Below are 20,265 nucleotides of genomic sequence, written 5' to 3'. Positions count from 1 at the left end.
GAGCATCCTCACAAATATTCAATTTCCTTAATGTTTTGTATACAAAATGCCTGAGAAATTATGCGGAGTACAATAACCGCAACTGATGCGATTTGGCTAAACATCAAAGCCTCGACAGACACTGATACAGCTTCAAAATAAGCATGAAAAGAATCCATTTCCTGTGTTTATGTCTGTGGTTTTTCATCTAAAGTAAACTGAGCAGATACTGACAGATTCTTTTCAGGATTAGAAAAATCTCGTCAAAATGGTTTGCGCCCAGCCCACACAAATACCAACAAAGAAGAGCTTCTTACAGGAGGGATGCAACCAGAGCTCATCCATATTACTCCACTATTTATAATTCTGCCAGGATTTGAAAATGATTTATTCATAACAGATCTATGAATCAGTGGTTAAAGTTCATTGCTCAGGTCATATGAGCATCATGTCTGTCAGGTAAAATCCTTGTATCTCCCAAATGTCAACTTTTCAGAAACATGTACAGAAAGAAAAAAAAGCCTTGTTTGTAGCTTGATGATAATGCATCTTTGAGTTTTCCAGTGGGTTTTGAAGGAGTCTCATAATCCCAAGAGATCAGAAAGTTTTCTCAACAATTACATCGTCGCTGTCGGGTGAAAACCTCATAACTCCAATTTTTGTGATTTTCATATTTTAACTTGATGGATTACATGCTCCTCTACAGATTGAGGAAAACATACAACCCGTGTGCTTATGAAACCTCTTCAACACCGATTAGATAAACTCAAAAATGCATGGCTATCAAGTTAAAAACAAGGCTGTTCCGCTTAGTTGCTGAAAAGTGGACATTTTAGAGATACAAGGTTTTCACCCAGCACCCAACAGCGATATGTAATCCTTCAATGTGACATGAAACATGAAAATCAACCAAATTTGAGTTACAAGGTTTTCACACAACAAGGTAAGGGTACATGACCAGGTGACCGTCACAGTGACTTTTTTTTTTTATTAAACTGAATTGAATGTATATTCTACCAAACAATTTCTTCCTATCAATCTCCACCTTGTATATTTTACTATTCTTGTACACTGCTTGTCTATTCTCCATTCATTCCTATACAGCACTCCTTTTCAGCACTCTCCTATTTGAAGATACTTTGCATAAGGTATCTGAACCCAAGTGGTATTCCTTAAACATATATATGTATGAATAATGTGGATAGGACCAACAGGCAGCAGGATGGTGTGGTGAGACTTTCTTTCAACTGGAAGAACGGGGGTTCAAGCCTCCTTGTCGGCAGGCATCTGTCCAGCTGAAGTGTCCTTGAGCAAGACGCTGAATTCTTAACAGCTGACCCTGACCTCTGACCTCTGACCTCCCTGTGAGGGAGGGAATGCAAAAGGAGAATTCCCCTACACCAATCAATAAAATATCACATTATTATTATTATTATTGGCCAGTTAGTAGAGAATACGCTCACTAGAGGGACTTGCTTCTTTAGCCAACTTTTTCTTGGTGCAGGTTCCAAGGAATTACACAAACTCTATAAGCACGGACCGCACTCAGGACGATTCTGTTTAATACTTCAATATTTATTTTACATTGGAACAGCAAGAAACAGCCAGGCATTTCGGCTCTGCTGCCTTCTTCAGTGGCCGTCTCTAAAACAAACAAATCCAGGACCAGATAAATTTTATTCAGCAATCTTTCTACATTAGCAGTCTTTATCTTAGGAGTCTCATTCTTACCATAAGACCCAAACTCTAATGTAAGGTCCCATACATGCGATTTTTCTGAATGCTTATATCCATTCAGAGAAAAGTGTATGAGCACATAAATATTTTGCATTGGTGGCCCCAGTAGAAACTGAACCCCTCATCCTAGCAGTGTTGCCAAGGTTTACACACTGATTTATTCAGGACCTCAAAAAAAATCATTTTCCAATTAAGCCAAACATTTTCCATCTGTGCTCATCTTTATGGCAGGGAAGACTCTGCTAGCTTCTCCCCTGGATACGTTTCGGCCTGCTGTTGTATTAAGCCATTCACTGAAAATGACAACTTTCTGAATGACAATGGCTCTCACATCACGTGGCATAACAGGAAATAATAAGAGTGGAAGAGTGGGGACACGGCTATCTTAGCTATTTGGCAATCTGGAGGATAATTCGATTGTGTAGTAAACAGATTAGCACTGACGCAGCGACAAACCACAGAACAATCAATAGAGCATAGCAGTGCCTCACACCACGCATTGTAAGATATTTCTGGTGATAGAGATTCTCCCGAGTTAGACACATGCCTATAGCAGTTAAGATTCTTCAATGGTGAGGGAGCACCATGTCACCTCAAAACTATTCTTCAAGTTTTTACAGCATAACACTTTCAATGTGTAAATCTGTCAGTAGCCAACATGGTGACATTTTTTTTTTTATAAGGAGTAGTAACTCTTTATAAGCATCATGAAGATGCTTTATCTTTATTAATTCATATCCTCTATTATCTTTATCTTCACTAAACAAAATCTTGACAATATGACCAAGCCTGATTAAACTGGAGGAAAGTGTACTTGCTTTATTCTCATCAGAGAAATCAACAGCTTTCTAGAGGAATCTGAGCAGACAAAGTCAACTTTAAAAATAGCTTCTGTCCAGCTGACATGGCTGTATAATGATGGCACAATAACATTACATAATGAAAGGAGAAATCAACTGTACAGGACGCCGAAAGGAAATTAGGCCAATTAGGCTCACAGTATCCAGAAAATCCTTTAGGAATCAAAAAGGAAATTACTTACAAACCCAATTGCAGTTTTATTTGGAACCAGTCCTTCAGGATGTTTAGTGCTAGTTGATTGGATTCCAATGGGATTGTTACAGTCAGATATGACAGCCCAAAAGGAGATTTTGAGATTCATATGCCAAAGTCATATTAGATGTTTTTGGGTTGTACAAAAAACATATTTTTGGGGGGATTTTTCGTGCGTGAATAATTCATCATTCCATGCTATTTCCAGCCAGAACCCTGGAAATCTGCAGCAGGCAAGAAGAAAAAAGGTACAAAATTCTATCTTTTGCCACCGGGGCTTTACTTTTTCTGAGTAAAAGGCTGCACCTAATAGATATGGCGCCGTACCTTCTAGTCTAAAAGCTCTGCCTTTAGACTAAAAGGTACAATGCCAGTCACAAAAGTTTTTTTTTTCCTGAGTGCAACATCTCTCTGTGCAACCTCTTTCTCTACCTCTGAACACATGGTGACACCCGGGCATGGGCACACGCCAAATTACACTGGGGTTGGCTATAAACACAGGCTGAGTAGGTCTACTGTACATGACCGCTCAGGCACCGAGTCTGCCAGACGGTATATTTAGTAGCTTCAGAGGGATCAGCAAATCAGAGCTTGCGGCAGGAAAACACTAATCATGATGGCCTTGATCAGCAGAAGGGTTTGAAGGTGACTGTAAAGTAGCAGCCAGGAGGCAGCCAGAGGCCTGTGTTTATGTCATTAAAAACACGTCAGAGAGTTATGAGGGAAGCGGGCATTTAAACATGTCTTTAAACACATCATGAGCGCGTTGACGTGTCTCCGCTACGTGTGTGAGGCGTGTTATTATATCAAAGTGTGGATTAGCTTTCACTAGCTTACTCATCTCGTCTGTAATTAGCCCACAGCTGCGCTTAATGTAACTCACACCGGCAGATTTCATAACAAACAACCAGAAACGATCACTTAGATACAGTGAAAACAGGTGAAAACACTTTCAGCATCGACTGCATGGGATGAACTGCAGCCTGTCAGTCAATCCTATAAATCAGACCTACATCTAAATACATGAAATCAAATCTTGTAAATGACGTTAAACACGTAGAATTGAATCCTAAAATTATGCTGGCACACATATTGAGTCAGTGTATTATTACACTAATTACCTCCGCCAAGGAGGTTATGTATTCGGTGCCGTTTGTTTGTTTGTTTGTCTGTTTGTCAGCAGGATTACGGAAAAACTACTGGCCCGATTTTCGTGAAACTTCGTGGAAGGGTGTGGCATGGGCCAAGGAAGAACCCATTAAATTTTGGAGTGGATCCGTATATTGGTTGTGCTTTTACATTTGCATAGAAGACTGGACTATTGGCCTTGGCGGAGGTCTGCGCTCTCCAAGTGCCCTTCTAGTTGTTATTAGTTATTAATTATTAATTATAAGGCTTCATCTGAGGTTTTGGTGAAGTTATTCATATGATGTGTCTCTACAAACAGGTCTTTATAAATGGCTGAAGTTGCCATTTTAGCAATATTTATTTAAATGGGTGACAAAAGGCAAATTACAGTAAAAAGATTGTATTACAAAACCTTTGAGGATCAATACCTCAAAACTACACTGCAAAATCACCAGTATTAATTTAGCTCAGAGTGTAAAAATCAACAGAGTGGACAAACAACTCTCCAATCAATACTGGTCAACTCCAAATAAATGTCAGTGTTAGTTAAACTGGAAAATTTGCTGTGTACTTTGAATGCAAATGGCACCTAATTCCAAGCTCATGTAATGAACATGAATGGGCTTCAGGTAAACGCAAGGCGATGATTTGTAGTTTGGCAAACAGAGCTTGTTGAGCTGCCTGTTGTGTATTTCCATTGAATCACCGGGAGAGAACAAGACGTCTTTCTGCTGAAGGAAAAAAGATGCTCTGTCTAACCTGGTCAACACAGGAACAAACTCCCAAACATTGAGGTCACTCCCAAAACAGGAATAGTTCAGGTTTAAAGGTTAATGGATTCTGGTTTCAACGACATGGCAAATATGCAGGAAGCAGGGCGGGAAAAAAATCACAGCGGTGCGCATACAGTGCCCTGCCAAGTCAAACCTACGGGAGCGCTAGGCGGGCTTTTTAAAATTCAAGCCAGCCTCTGAAACCCGTACAGAACATCCTCCCAGCCGGTGCCAAACAAAATCAACATTATGTACGAGCGAGGCACACCCTTCTCTGGGAGCGGGTAGGTGTTGAAACGCATAAAAAACACATTCATTCAGGAGTTTTCACATCAGGATATGCAGTCGTCAGAGATCCTAAACGGGCCGAGAAAGAAGAATGTGTTGAACTTTCTGAGTCTTGTCTGAGTTTTTAGGCATACCAACCATCACCCTGATACTCCATTAGGATGTTTCCTTCATATCATATCCATTCTAACTCTTAGGTTACAGACATATAAGTGGGGGTACAGCAGGGAGGCAGATACAGTGGCTGGTTTGTGAAATCCGTCTGAACGCCCCGTAACCTGAAACCCCTCACCTTGAGTCAAAACACTCCAGCGGTGTAGCAGGCGGCGTCCGCTATGGCAGCTATGTTGTATGTAGCACACTGTCAGAGCACATGCATGTTCTGACATAAAAAGGCTGCTTGTCAAGACATAATAAATAAAAGACTCTGCGGTACTATTTATACGGAGAGGGTGCTGGAACTGTCATGTCTTCTGTTTTACTACGTGCCTCAAAAAAAGGAAATTCTGTGTAAATCATATCAGAAATAGTAGAATACTGCATAGCACATATTGTAAGACGTTATTCAAGTCACCCTCTAAAGTAGGAGTAACACATAAAAGCACATTTTCCTCCTATGCAAGCTCTCAGACCGGCATACCACAGGGAGAATCACACCAAAACTATTATGAATGCGAATACCAGGAACCCGAAACCCCGCAGGACACCCAACACACTCACACCGACATGTGAAAGTAGGCTGCTGCTCGTATATAAATTCAAGCTCAGACTCTGACAGAAGTAGTATGCTAAAAACTGCACATTTTTGCACAAATAAACTCCAAAGTGCCAAGTGCTTTAACCTGCTTCAAATGTTACTAACTCAACAAGTTAGTAACAGATCTACATGTGTCAGAGTAGAGGAGAAGATACAGAAGATACAATACTCTCAAGTAAAAAGTTAAATGTTCAGCTGTAAGGATAGATTTGAGGTTCAAATACAGTTTAAGGATGACAGCTTTTGAAATAACTGCAAACAAAACAAAACAGACAATCCTGTGTTTACTTTGAACAAATCTATATAAAACAGGATGGAAGTCAGGAAGTCACGTTACCATCTTCCTTTCTGTGTGTTGCCATTCCCATTCATCACGACGGTGGTGGCGATTTCTGAAATAATCCAAAAGGAATAATAACAGAGGGCAGAGTGACCGGCTGTGTGAAGTGGCTGGCGGACCGCAGGAAAATCCATTCTGCTCAGGCAGTCTCTCACAGCGGAGTGAGAGAGGACAGCTCTAAGCCTGCTGGATGAGAGTCCTTGGCAGAGTCTCACTGGTCTGCAGTTTCTCTTGTTCTCTCTCTCTCTCTTTCTCTCTCTCTCTCTCTCACTCTCACTCTCTCTGGTTTCTGTCTCTGTCTCTCTCTGTGTTTGCTCTCTCTCCCTCTCTCTCTCCCTCTCTCTCTCTCGCAGCACCTCGAGTGCCGGGCGCTATGTTTGTCTGAGAGGGGCAGCGTGACCCAACATGAGGAGAGGTGAGAGAGAGGGAGAGGGAGAGAGAGAGAGAGAGAGAGAGAGAGAGAGAGAGGGAGAGGGAGAGAGGAGGTGACGAGGAGAAATTGAGAGAGAAACCTTACAGTAAATGCAGGTAATGGCAAAATCTATTTTCATTTTTTCCCCCTGTAGCATCTTTCACACCATGCACACATTATGTCTCTCTCTCTGTTTCGCTCTCTGTTTCTCTTTCTCTGGCACACACACACACACATACACACACACACACACACACACACACACACACACACACACACACACAGAAGCTCAATAACATAGCCATAATTAACCTGATGCCAATGTGGAATAGGATCCGCGATGCTGACAAGGCATTGCCAACCAAAACAAAACGATACATCAGTTCAGAGAATGAGTGTGAGTGTGCGTGTGTGTGTGTGAGTGTGTGTGTGTTTCTGTGTGTGTGTGTGTGTGTGTGTGTGTGTGTAGGGGGGGAAAGGGAGGCTGGACTGAGAGATGAGGGGGGAGTGGTTGTCACTGTGTGCAAACTTTAATTTTCTTTCCATTACATGTTGTAAAACTGCAGTAATAAGAAGAATGCGTGTTGTCTTTGAACGTTGTCTTGTCAATAAATATAAAGTTGAAAAAAAATCCTGGTTTTGGAAAAGAAGACTGGAACTACAAATTCAAAAATATCTACACGCATTGGATTCAGACTCCCAGTCATTTTACATTGTTATCAGAATGATCTGTTTAGATCTATACATCTTCAGTGCCCTAAAAATCTTTCATTTAAAAAACATCACCTTTTCAGTCAATTTCCCCATTGATACGCTGTATTTTATCAATCCTTTGGCTTGGTACCAGGGTCATTGGACATTTTCTTTGGATGTGGGAGACAATGTTAGCTGTCAGTTACAGGAAATAATAGAAATTGGAGATATTTGTTTCTTCGGGACACTGATACTCTCTCCCATGGGCCAGAGAGCGCTGTCATACCTCCTCCATTATCAAACCACATTATTGGGAGGCTATAAATATACACAGAGTCCCTGCTGTTAATGTCCATGTACTGAGAGATGGAAATAAACTATTTTAAAGCACTGATTAAATAGATCAGACTTGTTTCTCTACTTCTATGGGGCTATGGGGGGGGGGCTTCCAAGATGGTTTTTGGGGTATTGCAATGGTTTAAAAAAATATGAAAAATAGGCATACAGACTGGATATAAATTAGACAGATTTTAAAAATGCATTTCTAATATACAAATATATTATCAAGCTTACTTATTTTTTCTCATGAAACACTAAGAATTAGGTCACCTCCAATAATTGAGGAGGAAACAAAAACCACCAATTTGTTTCTGTGCACACTCATCCACATCAGAAAGTCACAAGCAGACTTCCCAGAGGGGGAACAAGCTGCTAAAATGATAAAAGCTATTATATGACATAGAGGCTCACTGCTGTCACTGTGCCAGCAAAACCACGACTGCCTCGCTCTACCTCTCACAAGACACAAGACAAATCTTATGGATAAACTGAAGTAGAGGAATGTATGATGTGAGTAAGGAAAAGTTAAGAGAAGAGAAGAGAAGAGAAGAGAGAATTGATTGGTTTTATTTGATGCGATTTTTTAAATAAAATACAGATTTCACCTCCAAAAGACAGAGAGAGAGACAAGGTATATACTTGAAAAATGAATAAAAACCATCAAGGATGACACAGAAAGCCTTGGCCTTATTTCCATTGTAGTCCTTTGGTGTTCAAGAAGGAAAAAAGAAGCAGAAGGAAGAAATGTTCAGACAATAGAGGACAGAGAAATCTCCCTCAGGCAATACTATACAGTAGAGGTCAGCATTTACATAATCATGAATCCTATGGAAGAATAGAAAGAAAACACAGTTCACATTTGCACTATTTACATACTGGCAAATGTAAAGCTGAGTCTAGCTGAAAATATGAGGACCTAAGGTAGAATAAGGTAGAAACCAAAACTACCCAATTACTGTTGTTATGGAGCCATTTCTTCAGCTGGCTTTTGAAGAAAATCATACTGGGTTCAGTTTTAAGATGCTTTAGTACAGTGATTCTCAACCTTTTTCATATCAAGGACCCCTAATTTAGTATACATTTGGGCCACGGACCCCCATTTGATAAGATTTTGTCTCCCAAACTCAAATCTGAGAATATTTTTTGTTGTTAGATATGATTTTGTCCAGAATCCCATGCCTATCTGTATTGAAGGTGGAGAGATAACAGTAAAGCTGATCAAAACAGTCATTCTTATACATTCTCCAATTCTCTAATTGTGTTAACTTCTTGTAAATTAAATAATGGTGAAGTTTAACAATTCATTAGTTTGCTGGGGACCCCATGGAACCCCCTCAAGGACCCCTGGTGGTCCCTGGATCCCACGTTGAGAACCACTGTTTTAGTATACTATTCCACAAGTAGAAGAAGTAGAGGAGAGGAGAGGAGAGGAGAGGAGAGGAAAGGAGAGGAGAGGAGAGAAGAGAAGAGAAGAGAAGAGAGGAGAAGACAGGAGAGGAGAGAGAAAGGAGGAGAAGGAGAGGGAAAAGAGGAGTGAACTATTCCACAAGGAGGAGAGAAGAGAAGAGTTAGAGAACATAAGAGAAGAGAAGAGAAGACAGGAGAGGAGAGGAGAGGAGAGAGAAGAAGGAGGAGAAGGAGAAGGAGGAGAGGAGTGAACTATTCCACAAGTAGGAGAGAAGAGAGAAGAGAAGAGAAGAAAATACAAGACAAGACAAGAGAGGAGAGGAGAGGAGAGGAGAGAGAAGAGGGAGGAGGAGAAGAGGAGTGAACTATTCCACAAGTAGGAGAGAAGAGAGAAGAGAAGGGAGAGGAGAGAAGAGAAGAGAAGACAGGAGAGGAGAGGAGAGGAGAGAGGAGGAGGAGAAGGAGGAGAAGGAGAAGGAGAAGGAGAGGGAGAAGAGGAGTGAATTATTCCACAAGTAGGAGAGGAGAAGAGAGAAGAGAAGAGAAGAGAAGAGAAGAGAGAGGAGAGAAGAGAAGAGAAGAGAGAGGAGAGAAGAGAAGAGAAGAGAGAAGAGAAGAGAAGAAAGGAGAGGAGAGGAGAGAGGAGGAGGAGAAGGAGAAGGAGAAGAGGAGTGAACTATTCCACAAGTAGGAGAGGAGAAGAGAGAAGAGAGAGGAGAGAAGAGAGAAGAAGTAGAAGGAGAGAAGACAAGAGAAGACAAGAGAAGAGGGGAGAGAAAAGAGAAGAAGGAGAAGGAGTGAAGAAACAAAACAGAACAGAAAAAAAAAAAAAAAGTCCAGGCAGAAGAACAAGGAGAGACAAGAACGTGATGCGAGGAAGGACCAGAGGAGGAGGAAGAGGCGAAGATGTGAGAAGGGAAGAAAATGTGTTGAAACGGAACGGGCGGCGCTGTGGGGTGAAACATCATACTGACAGCAGCTGCTGCGAAACAGTGGCAAGAATATCTCCTCTGTATGTCTGACCTGGTCATGTCAAAGGGAGAGAGAGAGAGAGAGAGAGAGAGACAGACACAGAGTGAGGTCTCTCTCTCTGTCTCTCTCTCTCTGACCCAGACTGTGAGAGACCGAACCCATGCAGCACATTCCTCCGGAGCGTTTTCAGCACTCAGCTCAGTTCATCAAAAGGCCACAACCTGTGTGTGTGTCACTTGCATTTGCCAGTGTGTGTGTGTGTGTGTGTGTGTGTGTGTGTGTGTGTGTGTGTGTGTGTGTGTATATTGTGTACACATGCATGCTTGTGTGTTATCTACAAGTGACGGTTATCATGATACTCCAACAGAATAGAGAAGGGAATATCAGCTGTTCTCTGTCGCAGTTTTACCCGACGACAAAAAAAAAACAACAAAAAAAAAAACAACGTATTCATCATAATTTATCTGAGAGCAGGGCGCCCTCCGCCTCGACTTCTGCGGCTGAGAACAAGCCTGAGGACAAACATGTGTGTTGGTGTTGTTGCTGTTGTACTGGAGTTATCGTCCTCTGTCCTCATGTTTCTCTCTCTCCCTCTCTCTCTCTCTCTCTCTTTCTCCCTCCCTCTCTCTCTCTCCTCCAGGCTTTGTTAATGCACTGACTCTACTGGGTGACAAGGCAAATGTGCAAATGTCACAAAAAGAGAGGGAGAGGGAGAGAGAGAGAGAGAGAGAGAGAGAGAAAAAGACAGAGAGGGAGAATGAGGGAAGGGAGGATAGGGAATGTGTGTGTGTGTGTGTGTGTGTGTGTGTGTGTGTGTGTGTGTGTGTGTGTGTGTGTGACAGCATGTCTGTGGTATTAGGCTTGAGCGGAGCAAGCGTGTCCTAGCCAGAGGAGAGAAGCTGTTGATTCAACTGGTCGCAGCCAAGGCCTTGTTGCCCTTGTCCTCATCTCTCTCTCTTTCTTTCTCTCTCTCTCTCTCTCTCTCTCTCTCCCTGTCTCCCTCAATCTCTCTCTCTCTCTCCTCTCCCTCTCGTTCACTCATACGTATTATAAACAGTATGTTTTATTTAAATCCCAACTCTCTGCCTCTCCCCCTCATAACTGGTTTGCCTGGTGAAATAAACGTTAAATAAAAAAATAAATCCGTAAAACGCTCTCTGTTTGTGTGTGTGTGTGTGTGTGTGTGTCCTTCAAAACTGAGTATTTACCCTACAGGAGGATGATAATCGCTTCACTGTGACACACACAGGATGGACAGAGGCTATGCAAAGTTCAGAAGAGGATCTCTGATAATATTTTGCTTTCTGATGTTACTGCTGTATTATACCGTGCATTTATTTTTCAATCAGAAGTAACAGTTATATATATCTGTCAATATACCTGTTTAAAGCATATTTTTTACATGCTAGCTGCAGTGCAACTGCATTGTTTGAATTGGTGGGAAAATCCGGTGGTATTAATAGATGTACTTGACTACCTGTCTGCCTGTCTGTCTGCCTCTTGTTGACTTCCTGTCTGCCCTTCTCCTTGCCAACCAGATCCGGATCAAATTGCAAGTGCAAATAATTCTTAGCATTTGTTTTAATCTCTTTGGAGGACCAGATGGGTGGGGTTTACCGGATGAGGACAGTGTCTATGGTGTCAGACAAGCTGTCAGTCACAGACAATACAAATTTATTGGGTACTCATTAAGTTGTCTGGCACCTCAGGTAGGATAAAAAACAAACCATAAAAATTATTTGGAAGTTGTATTTGGTGTATGTAGGCATCTGCCCATCCATCTACATATCTGTACAGTACATGCCGATGGCTACATTCACAGCTCTAGACTTATAAAAACAGCCAGTAAAGCTAGCCTGCTGTTCTGAAGGTAACACTGGGCTTACTTTATATGGAAGCAGCACTGTCAGTATTAGATGGTGTTAGAGTGGATTTAAAGGTGTGTGTGTGTGCATGTGTGTGTGTGTCGGTGCATGAGTCAGTGTACTTTATTACAATAGCCTTAATGGAACGGAGTGTTTAGAAGCTGTTAATCCCAGCGGGCGATGGAAACAAACGCACCTCGCGCCTCGACCTTCTATTTCTGCCTGCAGCATCCTCAGAACGTGAAGCATGTTCAGTCTCAAGCTCCGGCTTAGGCTGCTCACACCTCATTACCATTCTGCAAAGCAGTTAACATAGCTGGAGATGAATTTCCTTCAGTAAGCAGGCAAGGGTCAGAGCCGGGCTGGACGGGACTGGAGGTGGATAAGTTCACGTAATGAGTGAGCATCTGGTAGCTTTGGTGTTTCTTAAACTACTGTATGGGATCCTTGACATACCGGCCGGATTATGGTGGTAAATCTAAACAAGAGTAAATGTTTCCATGAGTCTCAAGCCAAAAGACTACAAGTGTCATTGGATCCTGGGCTGAACAATAAGAGTCCTTGCTCTATTGTTTCTCCTTAAGGGAATACCTTGCCATTTTGACATTTATTTTGTTGTTTTTCTTTGCCAGACAAGCTCACAGCTAGCTGTGCCACTTGGTTTGAGGAATGCTAACAATGCTAACAACAAGCCATTTTAAGAAAACTGGACAAGTATAGAAACCTTCCCCCCCCATGTGACAAGTGTTTTCTGAAGAACAATAGCAGCTAGATCTCAAAAGTCAGCTTACTCATTCATGTGTATATTCCCATTTTTGGCATTTAGATGATGCTCGAAAAACTTTCCAGCTAGCACATTCCATAACGGTGACATATTCAGACTTTCTGGTAATTTCATGGCTTATCAGATGATGTTGTGGCTATTCTCTATGGTACTAATTTGTTTACTTTAAGTCTCACCAACATACCACATAGTAGTTACTGTACATGCTCTGATAGTTAATACCCAGTGTTACAAGTCAGTCATCAAATTACCATCTGGCGACTGCTACCATTAGTCGTTCAGGTAAGATACAGATTAAGATCAATGAGCAAGCTGCACAACATTTTGTGTACTAGTACTGTTCTGATTTACTAACTAACCAACTATAGATAAAGATGCAGATCAAGATAGTTTTAATCTCCAAATTAGAGCTGCAACGATTAATCAATTAATCGATTAGTCGTCAACTATTAAATTAATTTACAACTATTTTGATAATCGATTAATCGGTTTGAGTAATTTTTTAAGAAAAATAAAATTCTCTGATTCCAGCTTCTTAAATGTGAATATTTTCTGGTTTCTTTACTCCTCTATGACAGTAAACTGTGGACAAAACAAGACATTTGAGGACGTCATCTTGGGCTTTGGGAAACACTGATCGACATTTTTCACCATTTTCTGACATTTTATAGACCAAACAACTAATCGATTAATCGAGAAAATAATCGACAGATTAATTGATAATGAAAATAATCGTTAGTTGCAGTCCTACTCCAAATTAAGAATGCTTGACCCTACAAATCGACCCAGGGTTGTTGTTACTACTGTACAGTAATGACATGTCATTATTATTTAGTATTGTAGCGAGGCTTCGATTCTGTGTTAAGAGAGCTAACTGTATCAGTGTCAAGCCATCCAGACAGGAAAGGATTTGAGGAGAATTTGGGGGTAGCCCAATCTGAAAAACACTAGCCACAGCCTAGCAAGCTTTCCATTTCTGACTCTTGTTTTGTCTGTTGATCTGTAATTAATGGGTCACTGGACAGTCAAACAGGCCAAAACACTTATGGTTCTCCCACTGCATAAGTGTACTGAGCCGTACCCAAACTGGTTTCTCTGTTATGATTTGTACGCACAGTTCGGTATGGTTCAATTATACTACAAGCATGCTAGTGAAGCTGCTATACTAGTACTGGCCCACTTTCCAAGGGTGCTGACAGCTTGGCAGGAATGTCATCATTATAGTGGTGACACACATGTGACATACATAGCTGTCCAGTATCCCAGTGGGTGCTAATATTATACCATACCAGTAGTAGGCCCAGTATGGGAACAGCAGAAAAACTCCAACAGTCAGGGACTCTGGGACTCTCGCGGACTGACCCAGGGTCTCCAGGCGGCACGATTCCATATTTGCTTTACAGCGACAGGTCTGGGTTGAGAGAGACAAATCGACCCAGCGGGGGGAGCAGAGGGGGAGGCGTCTATTTTGGCCGTCCAACCGACTGGCCGACCCCTCGCAGCCTCCTCTCGAGCCGACCCGGCCTGTCGTAAATCACCGAGCCGTTTGGGCCGCTCAGAGCGAACTGTGAGACTGAGAAACAGCTGATGATGCATCCACAGGACTTGGATTTCTTTAAAACAAAAAGTTCTCACGTAGGGGTGTGTGTGTGTGTGTGTGTGTGTGTGTATGTGTGCGTGAGTGCGGGCTTTACTTCTGTCCATTTTGGAACTAAGCTGAGACATAAAGCCTACAGTAGCTGGAACAACAAAGCAAATAGACAGTGAAGCAAGATAGGAAATGGGGGGGATTTACTGGAGAGTGCCAGAGAGTGAGAGATATCTAGAGAAAGAGAGAGAGCCAGAGTGATAAAGAGACACTAAGAAAGAGAAAGAAAGGGAAACTAGACCATAGATCGGGTCTAACAATACTCCTCGCACAGCAAAGTAGATTACTGACTAACTAATGTAAGTTCTACTGAAGAAAAGTTGCCGGTCCCTAACCTTGACCCAACTCTGACCTGGTGGCTGTGTCTTATGGAGCTGTGTGACTCATGCGGCACACGTTCCTTAGGCTGGTTCTACTGCCATGACTCCCATATGATTCAGATGTCAACCCACGACCTTCAATGTCAGTAGGCAGTAGGCCTGGAGAATAAGGCGTTCATCACATCATCGACAAACTGCAGCAAAACCGAAGTTTGGACATTTCTACTTCTAAATTTCACCTGGCTTTTCTCGGAAGAGTTTGATCACTTGACTTTTAGCAAAACTGCCATTATGATTAGAGGTTTTGGTTGACATTTCTTGACTTTTTTTTTTAAAGGTGAGGAATGATGAGGCAGCAAACATTACTTGAAACTATGCTTCAGAATTGTATTTTTTTATTCTATCATGCTTGAATTTTAATCCTTTTCTTTGAGAAATTTAGCTTTTATAAACGTTTGAGGAGACGTAACTGGTCAGTGTTATTAGGCACAAATACTCAATGGACATTTTTCCCTCTAGGTGGTGACAACAACAAGTTTGTCGTCCATTTTGGGAAGAAATAACAGCCGCCTGGATAGAGTCCTGATTGAAGCTGATTGGCTTTCGCTTTACTGTGTCAGATGGATTTCTTGCTCAAGATGAAACATTTCAAATCGAGCGAACACCTTTTCTCCTCAAAAGTTGCGTCCATTTCACTCCATTCAACCTCCTTCCATTGACTTAATCAGCGTTATCTAAATATTTTTTCACATTCTGTCTGAACATAGGATAAAGCTCTACCCCTTGAAATTGCAGAGGGGAAATGCAATGTGCATAAAGCATGTCAGGCTCCTGGTTTGACATCAGTCAACCCTTCCTGCCCGTCCCACAATGCAACAGGCACGCAAGTATTTCTGGTTAAGTTGCGCTTTCCTCACCGAGAATGCATGGTGCTTGTTACCTTGAGGGAATGGTTAAATATACTGAATAGTCTGTTCTATCCAGTCAAATCACTCAAATGCAATTGTAACTGTCAATTGTCATTAAACTGAATTGAATTCACATGCATAGATGTTGATTGAAGTGATATTTAAGAAACAGCGTTTTCAAACATAAATACATACGTGGTTGAATATTGAACCCAGATCCTGTCAAATACTGTGAATATCAAGCTGTCAATTATAGACTGTGACTGCTGGTGGTCTGCCCTGCACAACTTTCCCATGCTCCCTTCAGTCTAGACGAGAACACACACACACACACACACACAGACACACACACCTAAAGGGTATAATTTCTCTCTGGGATCTGTTCGAAGATCAGGAATAGCCTAAAAACCTCAAAATATGGGTTCTTAAACTTTCTCAGCTGTAAGTAAACTGGGTAAATTTCACCTCACTCTGGGGGCCGACGCTTATTAAAGAGGAAATCCATCCAAACTGACGTTAAGGTTGCTTTTGTGGAGAAATGTAGGCATTCTTCTAAAATTCCCCAAGATTTTTTGAGGTCATTTTTTTGAGTCATGACCTCTCAGGGACCTAAAAAAAATACAATCCTATGACATTAAATCGCCTGAGAGAAAAGTTCATGGTCAGCAATTTCCCTGCATCTATATAAATATACATACCTATTTAAAGAATAAAACATATGAAAAATGTTGGTATTTAACACAGGAATTGGAACATAAACGTTTCTCATACAACAGGAAAATCTGGATATCTTTTACTTTTTTTGCAGAAAATGTCATATTTTGCAGAATAAAAGCCTAAAAGCCACTTCAGCAGAATCTTTCCCTGTTAAAACACACCGGACAGGTGATGCTGACTGACCAGAAATAGGCTGAGAAACACTGAGGGAAAAGCAGGGTGGTAAAGCCGGACAGGCTGGGGCAAAACCTTACAACAGGCCCGAGAACAGCATCTAGAGGCCGGTGAGTACACCTGCAGTGAGAGGAGACAAACAAACCGACCCAGCAGCTGGTTAAACAACACACACACACACACACACACACACACACACACACACACACACACACACACACACACAAACCTTTTAGTCTCTTATTTATAACCTAGCCCACACAGCAGTGAAGAAGCCCCAGAGAAGAGACAGACAGACAGTAACAGCTGGTTAAAGGAGTGAAGTCAGAGAGTTCAGGTCGCATGTATAGGAACATTGAACACACACACACACACACACACCTGGGAATGAGAGAGAGTAGTTGCTTCCTTGAGATCGACAAAAGGGGAAAAGAAAATGCATTTTCTGTTTTCTGTTCAGATATCACAGAGTTCAGGTATTGTTTTTACTGCAATGTAAATAATTTACTGACTTGTGAGTGGAGTGTTTGAGGTTTAAGTGGTTTTCTGTTTATGCAAATCGCCATTTCCACTTGGATGCCAACCAAAATTATATTTGTATGACATATTGAAGTAGAGTGTTATTTCCAGAACTAAAGTACAAAGCAACAAGAAAGGCAGAGATGATGAGTTAATTTACAATCTGCAATACACAGTATCCATTATGGGAAAAAAATAGAACTTCATCGTCCAATATCTCTAAAATATTAAAGATCCAGTCTGTAGAGGTATGATTATTTTGAAAGAGTACTGATAGATGTCTATTTTTTTCATATGTTGGATATCTTATTTCAGAGCAAAAGACAAGCTGCAAGGATGAAAATCAAATATCAGTCCATCTTCAATCACAGCAATTTAGATTCAGATGAGTGACACTTAAGCACACTGTCTTGCGTGTGTGTGTGTGTGTGTGCGCGCGTGTGAGTGTGTCATCACATCATCAGTCTTAAGTTTATATAACTGGCCCCGGCATAGCACACAGATGAGAAGATTATCGCCTTCTCCTTTGGCTCCTGATTAAAAGAATATCTGCATGGATTAATAAATCCTCACGTTATTAACTTTATGAGAGTGAAACTGAACCCGCTGGTTGTCGATGAGTGCTTGAAACTAAGCAATAAATTAGCCATTATAAATCTATCCTCTTTGGCTCTGGCTATGCAGCAGACTTGTTGACAATATAACAGTGACAATGTGGTGTAATATAACACATCAGTAACAAAATGACACAATTTATGGCATTTGGCTGTGCTGCAACTAAATTTTTCTATCTAATTGGACCTGAATGCGTTATAATTCCTGAGATTCCTAATAATTCCTGAGATCAAATATTTCCCAACTTTGTCATATAGCTAACAATTGTGTCACTGCTTGGTTTCAGTGAAGTATGGCCAAATATAATCAGGAATGTCAGTGATTGGGATTCCCAGCAAAAAAAATGCAGTACATTCAGAGATAAAGCATCTGTACGGGTTAGGATGTTGTGGGAACTGAACCTCTTCACTGTGGGTTTGCAGAGCTACAACAGTGTGTCAAAACAAACACTATACAGGCCTCATTTTCCGCTGTTTTACCATGACGTGTGCGCATTTTACGCACAGAGTTCACGCATTATTCCCAACGCTGATGCGTGGCGAGTGTGGAAAAGGTTACACTTGACATAACGAACCCAGCGAGTTACATCGGCTCCAGTCCGGGATAAATCTTCATCCAAGAGACTCGCCAAAGGGCAAAAACTCTGTTGGTTCAATTTGACACCGTCATGTGACAAGTCAATAAGGCGGTGCGGTGCCAACTTCAAATAGAAACTGCGGCCTCTTCTTTTAGGCTTTAGCAGTGGGACAGAAATAAATACTGCTTAAAGAAGAAAAATACGAAAATAAGAAAATACAAAAATACATTGAAAAAAAAGAAGAAGAAGTAGGCCTAGGCCAACTGCTGCACCAGTAGCCAAAATGGCAATAATGACACCAGTATGAAACCAAGAATTGCATCACCAGTCAACGGTGCAATTTTACAGATTTATCCACATTGCCAACAACAATCATTACCAAAGTGACTGTGCGTGCCATGCGCTTTACCTTGTGCGTCGCTCTTCACGTGCATGGCTCCATGGTGGCAGTCCAGTCCTGCAGACAGTGGAATATGCCTCTGCGCGGACAGGTGGTCTTTAAACTTCTGTCTCCTCTCCCTCTGTGTCTGATTGTCCGGCTGGAGGTGTGAAAGGTCTCCGGGTCTCCGGTGTCGGCTCCTGTTGTTCGGGTCACCGGGCGCTGCGTCCTCCTGGTGCCTTGGAGTCTCCAGTGTCTCTGATCCAGAGGGCAGCGTGGACGAGCGGCGGGGTTGCGCACTGGAGCAAAAAAACATGAATGTGCAGAGAGAGAGAGGGAGAGAGAGAGAGAGAGGGAGAGAGAGAGAGAGAGAGAGAGAGAGAGAGAGAGAGAGATTCCACAGTGGGTGGCAAGTGAGTAAAACCAAGCCAGCAACCACCAGCCGGTTGATTTTTCTGGGATACTGAGCATGTGTCCATTCCAGCTGCATACTAAGAAGGAGTTCAGAATTTACTCACAAAGTAAAAACCTTAAAAATGCATTATGGAGTCAATTCAGTTAGTCAAAACACACCAGTTTAGATTATGGCCTAATCTGAAACACCTTCACCTGGATGTTATTCAGGTTTTGATTGATTTATGTGAATGCAAGGGAAGGGCATACAATATTCTTTACAGATATTTCCAAACACATAAATGCATGTCTAAATATGGTTTAGTTTACAACCTGGGGATTTAGCAGATATGAGTGTGGGAATACATGGCTAAACTTAATCCCCTACTGAAATTTTACTAGAGGGTTTTCAGTTTGTTTGTTACAGTCACTGGCCGCCCCCTCCAGTTTCCCTAAATAAATATTCCTGCATGTGAGAGAAAGATTTCTGTCTTTCTTTCTTCCTTCCTTTCTTTCTTTCTTTTTCCACACACTGCTCAGAAACAGCTTGATGTTTGAGCTGATTTGACAAAATTTGTTTACAACATTGTCACAGTGTAGATAATGAATTTTCTGGTCCAACAGTCTCACTGTCCGCTTAAAACCAGTCTGATTATTTCTTATGATTTCTCTGTGTATTATTAAAAGGGACACGCAACACCAGGCGCGCACACCAATATAGCATGATGATGCATCACATTCCACTCCTGTTTACATCAGCGCTTCCTTTCTCGTGGGAACTATGAAAAACGGCTTATTAGAATAGAAAAGGGCACATTTTTTTGTCATAAGATGAGCGCAGGAATTTCCTCTGCAGTATGGCCAGCGCTTTCCATTCCTTACACAGCATTCAAAAAATGTGGGTGACCAAATTGTTTGTACAGCGTATAATCATACTATCAATGTACAGATTTACTTGTTTCAGACTTTTAGGGGACTAATATGATAAGATTGTAGGCCATCCTGATTTTAAAGGTGACACTCTGCATTAAAACCAACATGACAGTCTGTAATAAGAACTGCAGCACTTGAATATTGTAGACAACTGAAAAAGATGAAGGAAGGAATCTCTTTTTATGAATGAATCACCCCCCCCTCCCTCTCTCTCTCTCTCTCTCTCTCTCTCTCTCTCTCTCTCTCTCTCTCTCACACACACACACACACACACACACACACACACACACAGATCTACCTTCCCTTGTACACTCCACTCCTCTTCTCATATGGTGACAAACATTTTATTTGCATGTTTCACTCAACTGACCTGACCAAAAAACAGGTAGATGTTGAGAATTTTTGTTGACCACAACGTTTACAAAAATGAAAACATGTAGCCTAGAAAAAAAAATCAATGATACTATCAATAATTCAATCAATCAATTCAATCAATAATGATGATAAATCTGTCTCCAGCAGTTTCCATCATGAAGTTTCCTTTATCAAATCAAG

The 20,265-nt window shown here is 41.5% G+C and overlaps 1 protein-coding gene across 1 annotated transcript in view; it reads right to left on the bottom strand.

The window, feature by feature from the left end:
* Nucleotides 1-18,700, bottom strand: part of LOC139653167 (pleckstrin homology domain-containing family G member 4B-like) — a gene marked incomplete at its 3' end in the record, with an annotated part of 39,668 nt that extends 20,968 nt beyond the window's left edge. The window contains exon 1 of the mRNA XM_071530132.1: nt 18,415-18,700. Within this exon, the coding sequence (XP_071386233.1) occupies nt 18,415-18,700 (286 nt within the window). The remainder of the gene's footprint in view (nt 1-18,414) is intronic.
* Between the last annotated feature and the right edge of the window lie 1,565 nt (nt 18,701-20,265).

Source organism: Centroberyx affinis, unplaced genomic scaffold (assembly GCF_046629955.1).
Source record: "Centroberyx affinis isolate AG114_WGS23_722 - 3 ecotype Tasmania unplaced genomic scaffold, CSIRO-AGI_Caff_v1 ptg001883l_1, whole genome shotgun sequence".
Classification (NCBI taxonomy): domain Eukaryota; kingdom Metazoa; phylum Chordata; class Actinopteri; order Beryciformes; family Berycidae; genus Centroberyx; species Centroberyx affinis.
The sequence above is the reverse complement of the archived record's forward strand: the minus strand, read 5'-3'. Positions and strand labels throughout refer to the sequence as shown.